Raw genomic sequence first — 20,663 nt, forward strand, 5'->3', positions numbered from 1 at the left:
GTAGTTAACTGTGTCTGCTTTTCATCAGTCATCAGTATTATTGGTAAATGCATAGTCAAATTGCAACGGTATGAGTCATTACTCAAATATACACACTGGTGGAATGAAACATTGCACGGGAATAGTCTCAGGTCTTTCATTTCTGTAGAATTTAAATGATTAGGGAGATCCCAGTGCTCTCTCAAAGTATCACTGGAAGATTTAGCAGATTCTGTGGTTTCCTGAATGATCTCTGGTGGGTGGTACCTCGATCTTGACAGGGTTAGTATGTTTATGTTGCAGGCACACTGAGAAAGCTTCACCATTACTGGCCACCTCTGGGATAGTTAGAACATTTTCTCTCTCTTTTTATCAGAACTCTGACTTTCCAACCTTTCTATTCTGAACCTGCCTAAGGTTAGAGGCTGTAATTTTTTGAGATTTTTATTTTTCCATTTTAGAGAAAATAATTGAGTTTTCTGACTTCAGAGTCTTTTTCCAGGTTACCAGGATGCAGCTAGGAAAGTAAACAAAGGAGCTTATTATATCACCAAGAAATTAAAAAGCTCTTCTCCATGATTATGTTGCTATGACTTAAAAGAAATATGTGTAACTGACCAAGAAGCATGTATTTATTAGACCACAAATGGAATCTCCATTTTTCCTTTTTCTAGTTAGACTCTGTAGGCTATGGTGAGGGTGTTTAAGATGCTCATTAATTAGACAAAATGATGCCTACCCATTCCTTATGCAGAGGTTACTGAGCTTTGTTTACCTCATGGTCACATGTCTCTTTGGTGCAGGTAGCACTGATTTTGATGGCATTCTGAATTCCATAGAGAAAGTATTAGCACACTTTTTCTGTAAAGGGTCAGATAATAAATACTTTAATCTTTACAGCCATATGGTGTCTGTGGGAGCTCAGCAACTCTGCAGTTGTAGCATGAAAGCTGCCACAGAGAATGTGTAAACTGATGAATGAGGCTGTGTTTCAATAAAACTTTATTTATAAACACATTTAATGGGCCAGGTTTGGTTTGTGGGCCATAGTAGCATAAAACAGATTTGAGGGTTGGCTGAAATCTTATACCAGCTTCCTCCATCTCCTTTGGGCCCCACATCAAAAATTATAACCTGATAGATTACAGAAAAAGGAAACTACTTTATTATTCTATCAAATCTAGACATAATAAGAAGCAGGATCTCTCTTCGGGTACCTTTGAACTTGTTCTTCTTTCTGCCCTGAGTGCTCGTACCCAGAGAGCAGCATGACTTGTACCTTACCTCCCTCAAGTTCTTGCTCTAAAGTCTCCTTTGCACGAATCCCTGAACACCAAAGTTAATATTATCACTGCCCTTCCCTCACCACCCCATCACTCCCTTAATTATTTTTCTCATAGCTTATACACTTGATGATTTATTTGTTGCATATATGCTCCATGGGGACAGTCATCTATATTAGTTTTTGTTTACTGTGGTATCCTCAGCAACTAGAAGGTTGCCTAGCATGTGGTAGATATTCTTAGTGTTTGTTGTTGAATGAATTATTATAAAAACCTAGTATTAGACATCGTTTTTTCTTTCAATCTTTCTAAAACAGCTATTTTTTAATTTATAGGGATCTTGTAGTAAAAACTAAACTCCAGACACTGTATTGGTTGGAAATCTGCTGGTGCCGTTGATAGTGCTGGTGTACGTTAACAGAGCAGTGAACTCTCAGTGCGTTTATTTAAATTCTGTTCCCCCCTATAGACATATAGGAAACGCTTTTGACTTTTTAACCTGCTGTTTTCTGTATGTGAGTACATGTGTTGTCAAAACACAGTTTAAAAACAAATAGTGGGAATTCCCTGCTCTGTCCAGTATTTAGGACTCTGTGCTCTCACTGCTGTGGGCCCGGGTTCAATCCCTGGTCAGGAAACTAAGATCCCACAGGATACGCCAAAAAAAAAAAAAAAAATAGCCATACTTGGTTATCCTTCTCCAAATAGTGTTGGAAATTGTCCTCAGTCATGAGTGACATTAAACAAAGTAATCAAATTCATAATCTGGATTTATTTCATGTGATTGTCTGTTCGCTTTGAAATGGAAATGCCAGTTCTGAATCAATGCACAGTATGTGAAAACTGCCCAATATTTAGTAAGAAAATAATTGTATAACACCATGCAACTAGAGAAATATGGAAACATTTCCAGCTGAGCTTAAAGTATGAACATTTATTTAACTATTCGAATGATCTAATTATAATATAGCCTTATACTATTGGTTTAAAAAATTGTATGGAAAAAACTTGATAAAATGTTGAACTTGGGTTTGTTGTTAGTGTTTCAAACAGGTGAGGCAGATGAGAAACTTAATAAATGGTCTTGTGTTAAAAAAAACCTCACTGGGTTTTGAAGATAAAAAAAACAAGTCTCTTTCCTTCCCCTTTCCTATCTGCAACTAATAAGCTCAAGCTTTACAGCAAGTCTGAGTAGATGCAAATATGGAAGACTGGATAGAATTTATTCCAGAATTTCCTGAATATGCAACTCAGAGGAAGAATCCTGTGAGTTTCTGTAAATCAAAGAAAACGTGGTTGAATGTGCCACACCCCTTCTAGAGAACCACGTATTGAAATATCCAAGAATATCTGCAACTAGGAAATGCTTTTGACTTTTTAACCTGCTGTTTTCTAAAGATGTTTGTGTGTTTGATATCACGCACTGAGCATAGTTATAAAAACTGCAATATATCTTGAGGAATTCATATTTTTACTTGACAAGATGTTTTAGAACTTTTTTTCTTACTCAGCTAAATTCCTCTTTTAAAAAATTAATTTTTTTAACCGTAGAGAAGCATCGTGTGGTAATGTGAGTCCGGGACAGCAGGAGCTGAACACGCAAGGTTAACTTAGAAATTTGTGTATATAATATGCTCAAGAATTTCTGGACGAATACAAGGATAAGCAAGATGTGTTCCTGGCCTTTTTTGTATCTTCCACTTTGGTCAGAAAAAAATACAAATAAAAATAAATTTGAAAGACAACGTATACTAATTGGTACAGAAAGGTCCACAGAGTACAGAATCATGAGGTTACAGAGCGGTTGAGAAAACATTTCTTCAGAGATCTTCTAAGGAGGAATAGCAGCTCGACTGACCTTTGGAAAATGGATACTGTTTCAACTGGCGTTTTTAGATGAAATACTTTTCAGGCTAGAGGGAGTGAAAAGGCACTGATGTTGGTGATATCTGGATGTCCTGAAGTCTATGAGATAAGTAGAGGGGTTAGTTGAGGTTATTTTATGGAAGACGCAAGTTAGGCTCTAGGACCAGGAGGGAGAAACTGCCAGAGAATTACATGTCCAGGTTGAACACAGAACTAGGGAAAATGAAAAAGCCAGTGATCAACTACCAAAAAGGGGGTCAAATTCACAAACAGTGATTGAGAGATCACTTAGAAGCCACCCATGACTTGGAGGGAGATCAGGACTTATACTATTGGTAACTTTGTCAGTGGCTGACTTTCCAGTCTGTGCCCAGCATCTCCAAGGCCACTTTAGTGGGGCAGTTTGCCACCAGCTCCGTAAGTGTGTGAGGGCCTCAAGCCTCCTGGGAGAGCTGTCCTGCGGCCAGCCTTTCAGTGAAAAGCAGATGTAGTGGAAAGTTGACAAGTCTCTCTATCTGACCAGGGTGTTCTATATCAATCACCATGTTGAACTTGAAGTTGAATCTTAAATCTCTGATAAAAAGTATCTTTTTTATACTGGTGAACTAGTTGGCCTTTTCTCTCAAATCACACATAACTTGTGAAGACCATGCCAAGCAAATAAAAAGCTTCCATATTTTATTTGTAATTTGAGGAAATAATTCTTAGTTTTAGTGTTTATTAAAATAACATGGCTAATTTCAGTCAGTCTAGCTGCAGAGAAGTGAATGAGGGTATTGGAATCAGACAGAAATTAGAATTGTCAAGCTATCGCTCATTTGCTGTGTGACTCAATGTCTCAGAACCGCTGTTTCCCACACATAAAAGTGTAAGGTCAAGGCTTCCTCTGTGGGATCAGTTGGAAAAGTAGGTAATATTGGGTCTGACTACAGAGCCCCTTAAGCAGGACTCAGTAAACCTCAGCTTGCTTTCTTTTCAGAAGAGCATCATTTCATTTCAGGTGACCTTTGATAATGTTACCAAAAGTAAGTTCTAGTCAGTTCTCACCTTGGCAATTATAAGGTAAAGAAATCGTGTGTTCACATTAAACTTGCAAAATTAAGTTTTTTAGTGGTTATAAAAGCACATGGTTTAAAGCGTCTGAAAGTTCTGCATGGCTTATTAAGAAAAAATAGCTGGGGAGAGGGGAAGTTGGGTAAAGACTGTCAAAAGGTCCAAACTTCCAGTTTATAAGATAAATAAGTACTTGTAATATATAACATGATAGATATAATGAACACTGCTGTATGTTCTATACGAAAGTTGTTAAGAGAGTAAAACCTGAGTTTCCATCACAAGGAGATTTTTTTTTATATTTAATGTCGCATCTGTATGAGATGATGGATGATCACGAAACTTACTGTGATAATCATTTCATGATGTATGTAAGTCAGATCATTATGCTGTGCACCTTAAACTTATATGGTGCTGTATGTCAATTATATCTCAATAAAACTGGAGGAAAAAAAGCAGTTTTCCTCTTCTCCCACTTTATCACAAGAGGCAGCCACTTTCTGCTTTCTTTAGTAGTTTCTTTTGGTACTTAACTTTGTTTATCTTTTTCTTTTTTAATACATCTTTATTGGAGTATAATGGCTTCACAATGCTGTGTTAGTTTCTGTTGTACACCAAAGCGAATCAGCCATATGCATACATATGTCCCCATATCCCCTCCCTCTTGAGCCTCCCTCCCACCCTCTCTATCCCACCCCTCCAGGTCATCACAAAGCGCCAAGCTGGTCTCCCTGTCCTATGCTGCTCCTTCCAACCAGCCAAATATTTTACATTTGGTAGTGTATATATGTCGATGCTACTTTCACTTTGCCCCAGCTTCCCCCTCCCACCTGTGTCCTCAAATCCATTCTCTATGTCTACGTCTTTATTCTTGCCCTGCCACTAGGTTCATCAGTACCATTTTTTTTTTTTTTTAGATTCCATATATATGCGTTAGCATACGGTATTTGTTTTTCTCTTTCTGACTTACTTCACTCTGTGTGACAGACTCTAGGTCCATCCACCTCACTACAAATAACTCAATTTTGTTTCTTTTTATGGCTGAGTAATATTCCATTGTATATATGTGCCACATCTTCTTTATCCATTCATCTGTTGATGGACACTTAGGTTGTTTCCATGTCCTGGCTACTGTAAATAGTGCTGCTATGAACATTGTGGTCCATGTCCCTTTTTGAATTATGGTTTTCTCACGGTATATGCCCAGTGGTGGGATTGCTGGGTCGTATGGTAGTTCTATTTTTAGGAACCTCCATACTGTCCTCCATAGTGGTTGTATCGATTTACATTCCCACCAACAGTTGCAGGAGGGTTTGCTTTTCACCACACCCTTTCCAGCATTAGTTTCTAGATTTTTTGATAATGGCCATTCTGATTGGCGTGAGGTGATACCTCATTGTAGTTTTGATTTACATTTCTCTAATAATTAGTGATGTTAAGCATCTTTTCATGTGCCTCTTGGCCATCTGTATGTCTTCCTTGGTAAAATGTCTGTTTAGGTCTTCTGCCCATTTTTTAATTGGGTTGTTTGTTTTTTTGATATTGAGCTTCATGAGCTGTTTGTATGTTTTGGAGATTAATCCTTTGTCTGTTGTTTCATTTGCAAATATTTTCTCCCATTCTGAGGGTTACTTTGTTTATCTTAATAATTTTTTCATACTGTTTCTTTCTGACTCTTCAGCGTTAGTAATTAGCTGTTGAGACACTACTGTGGAATATAATGTTTATTCATTTTCACCCACTGTCCCCCCTGCATAGACACAGTTCCCATGTAATCATTCTTTTAAAGTAGCCATATAAAATGTCTATGTTATACCTGTATTTAGTTTTATACTCTTAATATCTATGTAAATGCTACTCATATTTGAGCTTTGCAACATACTGTTAATTTTTCTTTCATTTGCAACCTTTAGTTTTCCTTGGAGTTAATAATTATTGATTTTTTTTGGTTTGCTTAGTTTTTTATGTACTTAAAATTCATTTACCCACAAATTCTTCCTCAGGACTATGAGTTTGTGAAGTAATCAAAATACATACACATATCAATTTCACCATCGTACAGCCCCCTAAGAAAGCTTATTTAGCTTGTATTTTCTAACCCACTTTTGTTTTTTGTTTACCTATATTTAACGTAGAAAGCACTTTCTTTCTTTTGACTGTTCGTCTTATAATGTACTGTTATTGTTCCATGGACATAATATATTTTCTTATCTTTCTATGGATATTAATAAGTGTTTTGAAGCTTTCTTTTCCTGTAGTGTCTGTTTCTTTGAATTTTTTGGAGGAGGGTTTCTTCCCCATCTTTTACCTTAGAGATGTTTTCCTCAAATGTTTTGTTAATCTTGGGCTTTTAATTTTTTTAATTAAAAAAAAAATATTGCCAAAAAATGCTAACCATCATCTGAGCCTTCAGCAAGTCATAACCTTTTTGCTAGTGGAGAGTCTTGCCTCAGTGTTGATGGCTCCTCGCTGATCAGGGTGGTAGTTGCTGAATGCTGGGGCTGTTGTGGCTGTTTCTTAGAATAAGACAACAGTGAAGTTTGCCCTATCTATTGCCTCTTCCTTTCATGAATGATTCTCTGTTTGGGCTGTTCATTTAAAATGAGATCCTACAGAGCTGATTGGATCAGGCCCTGATGGGTCTCTCTGTCTATTTCTTGTAAGATGATCTTGCTAGGCTTTCCTAATGTGTTTCCTTGGAGACTCCTCACGCCAGTATCTTTTAAATGAATCTCCTTATTGAGGGTGGTAAGAGTGGTTAACGGCTTTTTGGGAGCTCAGTGGGGAATGTGGACTTTGATCATAAATATTTATGATATAGACGTGATTCTACTGTTTTTAGTGCTGTCCCCTACCTTTAGCCTTGTCTGATCTCCCAGTCCAGAGACCCCTGTTTGATCTTCTCCAGTGAATAAAACCCTATTATCCTGTTGAGGAAGAGGAGGGGCAGTTTTCCAGCTGAGAAGTAAGGGAGGGATTCTGGGATGGAGTGGTGAGGGGTGCAAGTTTATCTCTTTAATTGCCTTTCAACAACTCTTCTGTTCTCAGCACCCCCTCTCCTTCATAATCACTTCCAGAGTTACTTGTGCCTGTATCTCCTGAGACCTTCTGAAATTTTGTGAGTAAGTTGGTTTTCCTCTCAATTTGATCTCTTGGAGGCTTAGCAATCAGTTCTCTGAAACCTCCTGAGTTAGTTCCTATCCCTTCTTAGGCTTTCCTGATTTCTTGATACTGATGCTATCATTTACTTTTTCAGTCAGTGTTGGCTTGTAGTTATTTATTTATTTTTATTTGTTTTTTAATCCTTTGAGGTTTTAGGAGGAGTAGAGATAAATGCAAACTTTTCATTGGTCGTCTTAACTAGAAGCTGGTTTCATGTTGGATTTTTTGTTTTTTTAACAGAGTATGACTCCATAAAATAAAGAGGTCTGAGTCTTTTAACGTGGTTTTTCACATACCATGTCATATAAGCACAAAGCTCTTTGTGAATACTGTAAAAGTTGGAAGTCACACATTAAAATTTGTGCTTTATCACTGGCTTCTAAAACTCCTTTTAGCACTTGAGATTTTATCTTAAAATTTGTTTTTTCTCATTTAAAGCAGAAATGGAAGCTGGAATTTCAGAAAATTTTTGTTTTGTTTTTGTTTTTTGGCCCCAACTCATTTTGGTTCATATAATCTTGGAAACATTCATTTTGGTTTACTTAAAAGTGAGGAAATACAGTCTAGAAAAAAGGGCTGATATTTTCTAGAAATATTATAATTCCTTGGATATATGTCTATAAAATACTTCATAACTAATACTGCAGCATTTACTATTTGTTTAAATTTAATTTATTTTTTATACAGCAGGTTCTTATTATTTATTTTATACATATAATATACATATACATATAATATGCGTTGTTTTTCTCTTTCTGACTTACTTCACTCTGTGTGACAGTCTCTAGGTCCATCCACGTCTCTACAAATGACCCTATTTCATTCTTTTTTATGGCTGAGTAATACTCCATTGTATATATTTACCACATCTTCTTTATCCATTTGTCTGTTGATGGACATTTAGGTTGCTTCCATGTCCTGGCTATTGTAAATAGTGCTGCAATGAACATTGGGGTGCATGTGTCTTTTTGAATTATGGTTTTCTCTGGGTATATGCCCAGTAGTGGGATTGCTGGGTCATATAATACTGCAGCATTTAAAAGCCTCATACTTAAGAGTAATGAGATAAAATAACTAAATAAAAAATGAGTAATTAGATAAACAAACAAAAATCTATACTTTTGGAAATTGTAGTAGTTCTAAAAAATATTGAGTCTAGTTAGTGTTAGAGCAGAAAATAAGATAAAATATGCATATAATTCTTCAGGATTATGTAAACAAGGCAGGTGACTCTGGAACAGCATGTCTATGATACCATTTTTCTTAGATATTGTTTAGAATAATTGAGAAGTATTTTTTGATGATTAAAATACCATGATTAATAAAAGCCATAAATTTGACTTAGTTACTTTGAGGTTCATTTCGGTTATGTGATGTTTGAAGATGACAGTTTGGTAGCCTCTGCCACTTTAAATTAATATCATTGGTTAGCATGCTTATCCAATTTTGTAGTTTTTTTAAAGCTAAAAGATGTAATCTTTTAAAAAAAAACCCTTCTGGCACTTAGGATTGAAATTAAACAGGAGTGCCTTCATGTATATACTTCATAAATAGAGATGTAATTGTTTGTATATACACTGTTGTTAAAAAAGAATTTTTAAGACACAGTTTTTGAGACAACAAAAACTGACACCAGATGGCGAGGCTGCATTTATGATAGCAGTTGAAACTTTACACAACCTGCCCTACTAGAGCTCAAGGGAAGTGCTTATAGAAATCCATTCAATAACACCACACATGCCTTATGAATTATTCTAAGAAAAGCTTCTCAAAGAAATGTTTTCCTTTAGAACCCTAAAAACAAAATAGGATAAAACCTAGGCTAATATTTTTCACGTCTACTTTACCTTTTTTTCCCGAAGGAATTCTGAAGCACTTTGCAGAACTGAACTCACATATTAAATGGGTAAAGGTCAAATGTTATTGCTACATAAAGGGATATTGAGGGTGCTTTGCCATGAAATGTACCAGAGTCTGTTTTGTGTAGTTGTTAAGAGCATAGACTTTGGGACCAGACTGCCTGGATTTGACTCACAGAAATGATCTTTATCAGTTGTGTGACTTGGGCAAATTATTTAACCTGCCAGCTCCTCTGTGGCTTCATCTGTAAAATGGGAATAATAATATTACTTGCCTCATATGATTGTTTGGAGGATTGAATGAATTAATGTTTGTATATGGCTTGCAACAGTGCCTAGAACAAAGCACTGTATAAGTGTTGTTTTTATTATCAAGATTATTGGGCCAAGTAAGTTCTTTATTGACAGGCTTTAAAATCTCTTCTCTGTATAATAATCCATTAGTCAGTTCTAATTTGTGTCATGTGATAGTAGGAACACAGACTAGAGTGACACTGTATTTTATACTTTGTCTTTTTTTTTAACATTTACTAAATAAATTGTTAATTGAAATTTAAGGGAAAGGTATAACTTATGTCAGAGAAAGCGTTTAAAGTACTTTAGAAACCTCTAATTGTGTGGAATAGATTAATTTTACAGAATTACACTGGATTTAGTTGCCTGGTATCAAGTAGATTTTTATAAATATATGAGAAAAATATCTAACTCTGGTACAGAAAAGATAATTCTTAAAAATTTACTATTCACCAATACTTTAATTTAAAATTTTATTGAAATTTAGAAACAGTGCTTCTTAAGCTTTCCCTTTTATATATCAATAGTTGAAATTTTGATTAATTTATTGAGTTTAACAATTTAAATTCAAGTTTCCATTTGCTAGAAAGAGGAATTGTGAGAAAGGATCTAAGTATAAGTTCTTATCTTTAATTAACCAATTATTAGAATTCAGTATTGAAGTTCACATGCAGAAAATAACTAACTGAATGTTGACACATTTAATGAGCAAAATAGATTAAACATGTTTATATATATTTAGTTTTAGAAACATTTAATTTATTAATTTGAATTTTTAAATAGGGAGGTACAAAATGCATACATCTTAAAGAATACATTTAAAAAATATTTAACTATAAAATGTATTTTAAAATTACATGGACACTAATGATGAATTACAAAGCTTTTGTCATATAAAAATTCTGATCTTTGTACTTGAAGAAGCAAAAAATGAAATTAATGGTGAAGTGGTTTTGTTAGTATTTGTTTTCTCTATACATAACATGAAAATTTGAGGAAGCATCTTGCAGTGAGAAATATATGTATTTGTTAGTTTATTCACTAGATATTCAGCATATTTTATATGCTAGAAACTGTGGTAGTTGCTGGTTTTACATTGATTAAAAAAACAAATGGTTTCTGCACTCAAGGATCTCAATATCTAGTATGGGAGGTGGAGGGCACAAAACAAATATATAATTGCAAATTCTGCTAAGTGTCATTAAGTAAAGAAATGGAGCAAGAGACCAAAGGAACCTGAAGGATCTATGTGTTACTCAATGGTGGCCACTTGGGGGAATGACTTTTGAGCCGAGATCTCAAGGATAAGGAGCCAGCCAGGTCAGGAGCAGGCAGGGAGCATTCCAATGAAGAAAATGGCATATGGGAAGGCCACGAGGCAAGAAAGCATCTAGACAGAGGGGGCAGTATGGCTGGAGGATAGTGTCCACAGAATAGTTACCCACAGATTTGATGGCCGACTGGATGAATGAATGGTAGCAGAAGTAATGTTTTAATGGCAGGATAGCAAAGTGGCTCTCTCCAGCTACAGAACATTTGATTTTTCAGTTGCCACACTCTCATTCCATTTCAGCATGGGCTGGGATTTGTCTTATTTACCTGTCCTTCCATAGATTATTAAACAGATTTAACCTTTCAAAATATTCGGTTAAAATGGCTGAACACATCTAAGAGTCACCTGGTAGCTGAGAAAATTAAAAAATAGTTGGGGGAATATCTTAGGAGTTGAGTCTCTCAGAGGCTGACGTTTTGGTTGGCTTTCTTCAGAAAGCCAAGCATCCAGTGTGTGGTTTCTAGTCAGTGCCTGAGAAATGTAGCTTGTCACATGGTAGCATCTCTGACTGATCTCTGAGCTGTCTGCCCTCCCTCCTCTCCTTCTCATTTTCCTGTGGACATGAATGTTAAGTTCCTGGATGATGCCTCAGACCTCAAATTGTCTATCTAGATGGTGATGGAATTCTAAGAAAACTTTGAGTCCAAGTGGCCGCAACTAAACCATCTTAAGTAAGACATGTTAAAGTAGGTTCTAGGGACCTCCCAGGTGATGTAGTGGTAAGAATCCGCCTGCCAATGCAGGGGACCATGGGTTCGAGCCCTGGTCCGGGAAGATCCCACATGCCACAGAGCAACTAAGCCCGTGCGCCACAGCTACTGAGCCTGCACGCCACAACTACTGAGCCTGCGAGCCGCAACTACTGAAGCCCGCGCGCCTAGAGCCCTTGCTCTGCAACAAGAGAAGCCACCGCAATGAGAAGCCCGCGCACCACAACAAAGAGCAGCCCCCGCTCGCCACAACTAGAGAAAGCCCACAATGAAGACCAAACATAGCCAAAAAAAAAAAAAAAAAAGTAGGTTCTAAACTTGTTTTCACTTCCAGCTTTGGCACATTTTGAAACTTCGAATCTAACTCTGAGGTTTCGGAAGTTTTCTCGCCTTCTGGCAGCCTTTCTTTTAAAATATGCTGGTTATTTGAGTGCTGGTCATTTGAGGTTTTATCTGTCTGTCATCTGGCTGTTTTTTGCTAAGGGGATATGTGCTTAATCATGTCACTCTTTCATTGAACAGATTCTTTTTTAGTGCCATGTGTGTCTCTGTGTTAGTTGCTGATCATAGAGTAGAGAGTGAAACATCCTTGGTGTGGGAGACATCAAGCAACTAAACAAACATGTAATTAGAGATTGTGTTAAGTGCCATGAGGAAAAGGAGAGGGTGCTTTGAGAGGACAGCTTTGTGACTTGCTTTGGATTGGCTCATCAGGGAAGGAGTGTCTGTAAAGGTGGTTTAGGTGGAACTCTGAAAGGTAAGCAGTAGTTAGCAAAGGAATTAGAGGGGTAATGGAAGGTCCTAAGGCCGTTATCTCCCACAGACGTTGATTATTTTTATTCTAAAATGGACGATTATATGTACTACTGAGCTCTAGCTTACTGCTGTTCACCATGTAAGGTGGGCCTAAAGCAAAATCTTGATTTATAGAATTACTGTTGAGATTGTGTGGGAAGATGTCTGCTCACCTGCCTTTAAGTGTGACAGAGATCAGTATGAAATGAGTGCTAAGTGATTTTATTCAATGTATAATGACTGTGTGTTTGCTTAGTATTTCTTTACCTTGTAACTCTTAATGCTGGCAACTTGAAGAACCTTTGAGTCAGTGAAGGAAATGAAAACCGGCACTGTTGGATGTTGCAAGGTTAAGAGAACACATGACAGGCCAAGGGAAGTTAAAAAGAAGCAGAAGGATGAGGGAGTAAGATGGAAAGAGGGCTGGATCGTTAGTTGTAGTTATATAATTGTAAGGTCTTATGTTCTTATTACTTCATGATTAATTCAGTGCTTATATGTGAAAGTGTTGTCCATACCAATGAATTTTGAAACTTTTCTCAGTTTGATCAGGTTTGCTCTAATTTTATCTTAAGCAGAATAATTCGGCTAATGATCAATGTGGGCAGCTCACTGTATTTCACTAGAGTAATAATAGGTGTGTGTGGCCCAGGAAAGAGCCCAGAAGACAAGTTCTCCACACTTTCTGAGGTGCTTTTTCTACCTTTAAGTCTTCTGAAAACCACAGAAAGCTATACCATTTCCTTATCTTAAACATGTTAGAAAACTGCAAAAGGAAGAGGTAGACGCGGTTATCTACCTATTTGTTTAGAGATGACTGGTTTTTTAAACGGGAAGTTAGTTTTCATATATTATCTGTGATAAAGGCTAAAAGTATCTAGACTGTATCAGTTCACACTGAGAGTCATATAGAGAATAAGACATTCACAACCTTCAGGATTGTCTGACTTCGGGGAAGGGGACTGAAACAAAAAACAAAAACAAGCCCAACTAGAAATGGGTCTTCACTTTTCCCTTATATAGTCAGAAAATCTTTTTCTCCTTTATGCCTAAATAGGGAACATATGATGACATTATTTTGCTTTGTTTCTCATGTCAGTAACCATTTTAAACTGCATTTGCCTTTCATATGATTCTTTTTCTCAAAATGTTAATGTTTCAATGAATTTTAGATGATTGCAAATGATTCTCCATATTTAGTCAGGGCCTTTTCAGCTTATTTGATCAGAATTAAATAATATATCTATGTAAATCCAATTGACAAAGCTTTGTTATTTTAGCATGCCCCAAAGCAAAAATTTTTAAAAATAAGATAAAATGTTATAAGCTTAATGAAGGATAAAAATTTATGTTAACTTCATTGAGGAATTATCTCCTTTAAGGGATATGGGTGCCATGATAGTGTTTCTGACCACACTTTGTTTTCCACTCAACCTTACCGATGTGGATAATGACACTGCAAGTTACGTTTTCAAAAATGATGACACTGTTAGCAGTATCCTTTTTTAAAAACACCTAGGTCAACTGATTAGAAAGTGTCATTGTACGTATTTCCTTTCCTTTGTACCATTGCCAAAACTGTACGTTGTCATAGCCTACTGTTTTCTTCACTGCTTACTAGCAAATTGGAATGTACTCAACACAGTTCTATATTACAAATGTATTTAAAATCCAAGTGCATGGTTCTTAAATGTAAAATGACAATTTCATACGTTTTACAGAAAACGCATGTTTCAGAAGAGATGGGTGAAATTTGATGGCCTTAGCATTTCTTATTACAATAACGATAAGGTAAGTACGTTTTACAGTTTTCAAAGATTGTCCTATGCATGCTGAGTGTACTTCAATAAACTAAGCATGTGATTTGGTCTGTAAGAATAGGAGTTGGATTAAGAACATGAAAAGAATTTGCATAGGATAAAACACTTAACTCTTTCCATAGTTTAACTTTTCCCAGACATACAAAATTGGGATTTTTTAAAACTTACGTATCTAACAATTATTTATGGAATATCTCCTGCAAACTAGAGGATTTGCTATAAGTGATATGCAGATACATAAGAAACTGCCTTTATCCTAGAGAGTGCTCAAAAATGTTTACAAAATGACGCCACAAGTAGAAAATGGCAAAGCAAGGAGAGGTTATTTTGTCCTCTGGAAGGGGTGTGGAAGAACCAAGGAATGCTTCTTGCATGAGATTTCTAATGGCCATGAATTTTGAAGAAAGAAGAATGTTTGTACGTAAAGAAACTAGAAAGAACAGGACTTGATAGCAGAGAGAACAATGAGATGCCCAGATTCTCTGATTGGAAAATAGAGTATGTTCGGGAGACTAGTGGGAGACGAAGCTGAGAAGGTTGTGTTTGGAGTTAGAGCACACCGAATATCTTGATGTGCAAGTGGTTACAATATATTCTTTAGGCAGTTGAGTCTTAACGGACATGATACTATTTTGATCATGTCCTTCACCTTAGGGATGAGAATGTCTTTATTCTTAGGAGATGTAGGCTGAAATATTTAGGGGTGAAGTGTCATTATATACGCAAATGTCTTTCAGATGTTACCTATCTATATATACCCTCTATATGTGTATATTTATATATATATGTGTGTATATATATATATGCACACATGCATAGCTAGGTAGAACAAAAAATAGCAATGTTAACAACTGTCCAATTGAGGTTATGAGTGTTCGTTGTACTAATCTTTCAACTTCTATGTGTTTGAAAATTTCCTTAATTAAAAAGTTGCAACTAATAAATAGACCGTATTTTTTGTTAGTTAAAATCATATAATTTTACAACCTTAACTATATACATTCTTTTAATATATTGATTTAACACTTAACCACATCCTCTTATTTATAGTTTATAATCTAATATTATCTTCTCATTATTTAGCGATTTTTCACTGCCTAATATTGGTATTATTTGTGGCTCAAATAGAGATTTAGATTCCCTTTCATGTATTGATCAGTGCTACAGGAAGAAGAGCGTATGCTTTTAGACAGAAAGTAATACACACTGCATGCTACAACACTAAGAGTAATAGAAAGTTTAGAGAAGTATTAATTGCTTTCACTTTGCAGTGATCCCACTAAAGCATCAGATAGGTTTAAACACACCTCTTTGACAATTGCAAGATATGGGATGAACATTTTTAAAAGCTAGTTTTCTGCCATAGCTATTGTTTTTAGTTTGCTTGTTCATTTGAATCTTGAGACAATTTCTGTAACCTAGGGTGGGTAAAATGTAGTCTCTGTATCTGATGCAATCTGACCCCTGGTTTTCTTTAGCACCTGTGCCCGTCTCTGGTTTGCTTGAAATGAGGAAGAAAACTATTCAGGAGTGAGACAGGCTTCTGTGCCATCAGGCTCTGCTGGTGTTGATATCATTGTCATTCAGGAGAGAGAATTTCTAGCGTATCTGTCCAACCAGACTCACTCTGTTTGTCCTTTAAAAGCTCATCTCAACTGTAGTGAGGAGCTGAGCACCTATCCACACTGATGCAATAAAAACGATGCAGCCTTGGTTTTAAGTTGAGATAAAAAGTTTGTTAAGATGAATTATTACGAATGCTTTACCTTGACATTAAAATTAAAAAAAAAAAATCAAATTTTTGTTTCCTATGGCATTTCGTTCCTTTACTACTCAGATGAGTGGTTTCATGTTGGCAAATAAAACCAAAAACACTAGGATGGGTGTTTCCTAAAAGGAGACGTGGTTTCTGTTGTGACCCTTCTGGCAAAAGGGATGGATTGGTGGACTGGGAAGAGGGGATTTCAAGTCCAGTGAACAGAGAGCATAAGTGTGGCCATAGCTTCTGTCTCAGCTGGGTGTGCAGTTTTCGTGGTCCTGTGCACCAAGGAGTTGTGTCTTTTAGTGTTTAAATGTGCACTTGAGAAGCCTGTGGTTGGGCTTTCAGGAGGTAGTTTGCAGAGTTGCCTGTTCCCCTAGTTATCTTCTGCTTTCCTCAGTGCTGCTCAATCATGTCTCAGCAAGGCCATTTCATTGTATTACTGAAAATGACATCATCCCAACAACCTTGATATCTCGTCACCTGCCAAGAGATCTCACTCACCCCCATTCTCACTCAGCTGTGGGCAGAATTGCCCTGTGGTCATTTCATTGTCTGAAAGTGGTAGATAAATGGCAAACTTGACCTAGATATCTGGGTATTATAGGCTCAAGGGATGCTTTAGAATTTCTTTCCTTAAGGAAAATTTCACACGCTGAAAAATGCAGTCATTTTGAGCCTAGTGTCATTTAGTTTAGTTTTTTTCTTTTCCTGTTTTGTCTTTATTGTGTGTTAGAATAGAAATGTAAAATCAACTCTACAGTGTTAAAAATTTTGAGATTTATCTTAGACTCTCAGAAAAGATTATAGATGAGCCATTAGAGAAACTACAACTTCCTGAGGTTAAAGTAGCAGAGTATTCCGCTTCTTAAGTACATTTTTATCACTTCTGGGGAATTTATTTTTCTATTACTCCTCCATAAGTACTTACGTTAAACAACATTATTATTGTAGGCATGTTGGTGAGTTGTTATGTTTTTAAGGAATTTTTTTTTTAATCTCTTTGAAGAGATCTAGAAGAAGGAAAAATCTCCTTTTTAAAATTCCTGTGTCTTTCTCTACAATGCTGCTTCATTTTTTTCTCTACTGAAAAATGGGTTAATGGTAACGTTTTATTCAACATATGGTTAATTATCTCACTAGAGATGTATTTTTGTAAGGTCCTCTAATTCTTAGGCAAACTACAGTTTGACACTGGATCACCTGGGGGATAAAGAAAATAAATGTTTCTGGATATTCTGGATTTTTCACTATCTGGACTCAGCCACTACAAACTTACAGCCAGAGAGACTGTATCACTGTCCCCAAAGGTGCTGTGCCCCTTTGACTCTCTCAGGTTGCCTGACAATGGGGAGACATTCTCTCCTTCCTGTCAATTCCTAGAGCACTTCCTGGTCTGGTGTTGCCTAATATTGCCATTGTGACCCACTTGCATTTATTGGGTTTTCTTTGTTAAGCCAATCATGTCATGTGTTTCTTTGCAGTGACCTTTTTCAACAGTGTCTTGGTACAACTGTGGAGAACTTGTGTGTCTTTTCCTGTATTTTCACCTCCATGGTTTTGCTCTTCCCTCTGAATCTCATTAGCCATTACCATCCATGAAAATCCTGTGCAAACTTCAAGACCGATCCTGTTCTCCTCCTCCATGAATGTTTCCTTTATTCTCTCCAACTATGACATTTGAACAATAATATGCAGGAAAGGTGAGAGGGAAAACAAGCTGAAAGTAGGGAGGGAAATCAGGAGAGTGTGCAGTAAATCAGGCATTAATTTATCAGGGTGTAGGCTGTATAGGCCAGTGGAGGTGTTTAAAAAAATGAATTTCAAAAAATACTAAAAATGAGCTGTTGGAGTTTGTATAATTGTGCTTGATTGGACATAGGATTCATTCATTCAGAAAATATGCAATACTGATTATGTGAAAGGTAATGGAGAAAATAGATGTAAGATGCACAGTCAGTTTGGAAAGACTGTACTGATCAGATGATCCCACGGTAAATATAAAGAATTATCATTTAAATTAGAATTAGTAATTGCTATAGAGGAAAAGTACAGGTTACTGTTAATTTAGGGTATCTGGCTGGGTGAGGATGAAGGGCCTGAGAGAAGAGACTGGTCAGAGGGCTTTCTTCAGAGCATATATTCATGCTGAAATAGGAAAGATGTAGAGGCAGTAAGTATGTGAAAATGGGTATGAAAAATGTTTCCTTGCAGAAAAGAGTATGTAGAGTCATGGGACTGAGCAGAACCACAATGTATTCATGGAACTTCAAGAAAGCTAATGTGACTAGAAAGAATCAGGAAGTGGTAGGGAGCAAGTTGACCATGTAGATGTCGGAAGAGTCCCAGGTTATGTGGGTACAAAAGAGAAGCACAAGTCAAAGGCTACTCTATTGAAGACTGATTGACCAGAAGAGTGATATTTTTATGGACAGATATAGAGGGAGGGTATGTTTCCAGGAGGTAATTCAGTTTTAAAGTTTGAGGTGGTTATGGGACAGTTAATATGTCCCATTGATGATTCAAAATATGGGAGTGGAGTTGACGGAAATGGACAAGGAAGGAAGGAAGGGACAGATTTTAGAATTCTCCACATAAAGTTGGTAGTTGAAATAGTAAGAAGGGATTTTTTTTTCCCTTAGGGACAGAAGATAAAACCAAAAAAAAAAGGAAAATAAGGGGGAGAAAAAGTTACTTTGTTAGTACTTATTCCTTGACCTCCCTCCCCTTTTTCCAGGAAGTTGCCATCTCATCTTCCTAAATCACAGTTCAAGTATCTTACTTGATTTTGGCTGCTTGAGAGGATAAAGGAAAGCCTTCCTGGTGTTATTGAAGATGGCATTAAAGAATGGATAGGATTTTGATGGATACATAAAGGCAGGAATGGGGTTTAGAGTAGAAGAAACTGTCAAATAACTGAGAGGGAATACCATGAGAGTATAGTGTATCTCTTCAACTGGCAGAGGAGAAACTTCCCAGTAGACTGCCATGTTGCTTGCAGCAACTGTCTTTTACCTATCTGCTATGTATGGCTGGGGTTTGCCACTGCGAGGAATGTGAACTTGACACTTGTGATCTGCATGGAATGGTTTAGTGCATTCTTCTCCTAACCAGTTGTTTCAGATGCTTGGGACCCGGGTCAAAAGTGATGGTTCCATGGATGATGGAAAGGAATTGTAGAAGAAACCCCATAAAGTTGTGTCTAAACTCTTTTGACACTAAGACCTTTCATGATGGGGCCTTGATTTATGTTTTTAGCCTCATCTCTTTTGACTCGACACTGCAGCTCCTCTTACTTCTCTACTTTACACCTCTGTTATTCAGTCTTTCTGGCCAGGATACCCCCTGCCCCCTCACTTATCTATTTGGTTAACTTAAGGTTTCTTAAAGTCAGGTTCAAATGTCACTATTTCTGTGAAAATACCTCTGACCTCTTGTAAGCAGAATTGAGAATTCTCATCTTCATACTCTTACTTCCCATGTTTTGTACTCATTTTTAAACTTTTCTCTCATTTGGTTAGTTGGTTTTTCATTTTGAGGCCACTTGAATGTATAAATACTCTTGGAATTTTCTTTCCACACAGGGCCCAGTAAATGTTACACTCTTAGTAAATAGTTGAAATTATGGGGGCGATGATTATGCCAATTGGTTTAGGAGGGTCCAGGAAAATGCAGACGGAGAAAGTTATCAAGAGTCTTAAGAATGACTTTCTTGAGCAAAATTGTAATAGGCATATGCCAATTGCAAACAGCCGAATCCATGTTTTTTCACTGTTTAGTCACTGGAGAATAAAAAGTGATGCAGTGTGAGATTAAGATCTTCATTACCAGAGCATTGAGTAATATGGGTTAATTGATACAATCCAACAGTCTGGTTTCTTAGATAATATTCTTGTTCACAATATGTTACAGTGGTTTTGAAATGGTGTAGTTACAGTACCTGTAATGGCCAGCAGATGCCTGCAAACACCATAAAATCATTTTGACCAGATTGTTTCAAAGAACATACCGCTGTTTTTTGGAACTATGTATTGCTGGTCTGCTATGTTGTTTGTATGTGAGTCATTGTCTCTTAATTGCAGATGAAGAGAAAAGTGAAAAGACATCTCACTTGGAAGGGGCACTTAATATTTTCCTTTCTGGGGAATTAAGTGTATATAAGGATATATGCTATTTATATGTGATTTTAAAATTTTAGATTGAAATTATGAAAGAGAAGCACTTATAAATATCTTGCCATTTTATTTTTGATTATGGGAATTTTATTTTAATGTTTCTTCTTTATGGATCTTTTTCTCTGACCAATACAGGAGAAGTATTCAAAAGGAATAATTCCCCTTTCTGCTATATCTACGGTACGAGTTCAAGGAGACAACAAATTTGAAGTTGTTACAACACAAAGAACTTTTGTTTTTAGAGTAGAAAAAGAAGGTAAGATTCTTTCTTTATCCCTATAAAAAGAGAGACATTAATTTCTGACCAATCTTAAGATTTAATAAACCAGTTAAGCTAGAAATGTCAGGCAATCTTTAAATATGTTACTTTTAAATGATTTACATTTTATATTAATTTTTTGAATGCCATTATATTAAAACATAAACAAATTGACAGGTCATTGTTGTTTGTTCACTGTTCTTTCATGCAACAAATATTTAGTGCAAATCTACTAAGTGCCAAGGACTCTTCTAAATTTGGGGAATATAGCAGTGAAGAAAAGTAGACAAAAGTCTCTGCTCTTATGGAGCTCACT

General features: G+C 36.4%; 1 protein-coding gene across 10 annotated transcripts in view; it reads left to right on the top strand.

Annotated features, from left to right (window-relative positions):
* ARAP2 (ArfGAP with RhoGAP domain, ankyrin repeat and PH domain 2) overlaps positions 1-20,663 on the top strand; it is a 206,873-nt gene that overhangs the window by 37,853 nt on the left and 148,357 nt on the right. For all 10 annotated transcript variants that reach the window (XM_082464518.1, XM_082464520.1, XM_082464521.1 and 7 more), the window contains 2 exons: positions 14,056-14,125; positions 20,224-20,344. In XM_082464518.1, the coding sequence (XP_082320644.1) occupies positions 14,056-14,125; positions 20,224-20,344 (191 nt within the window). The remainder of the gene's footprint in view (positions 1-14,055; positions 14,126-20,223; positions 20,345-20,663) is intronic.

The sequence above is a fragment of the Balaenoptera physalus genome, assembly GCF_965194825.1.
Source record: "Balaenoptera physalus genome assembly, chromosome: 5".
Lineage (NCBI taxonomy): Eukaryota > Metazoa > Chordata > Mammalia > Artiodactyla > Balaenopteridae > Balaenoptera > Balaenoptera physalus.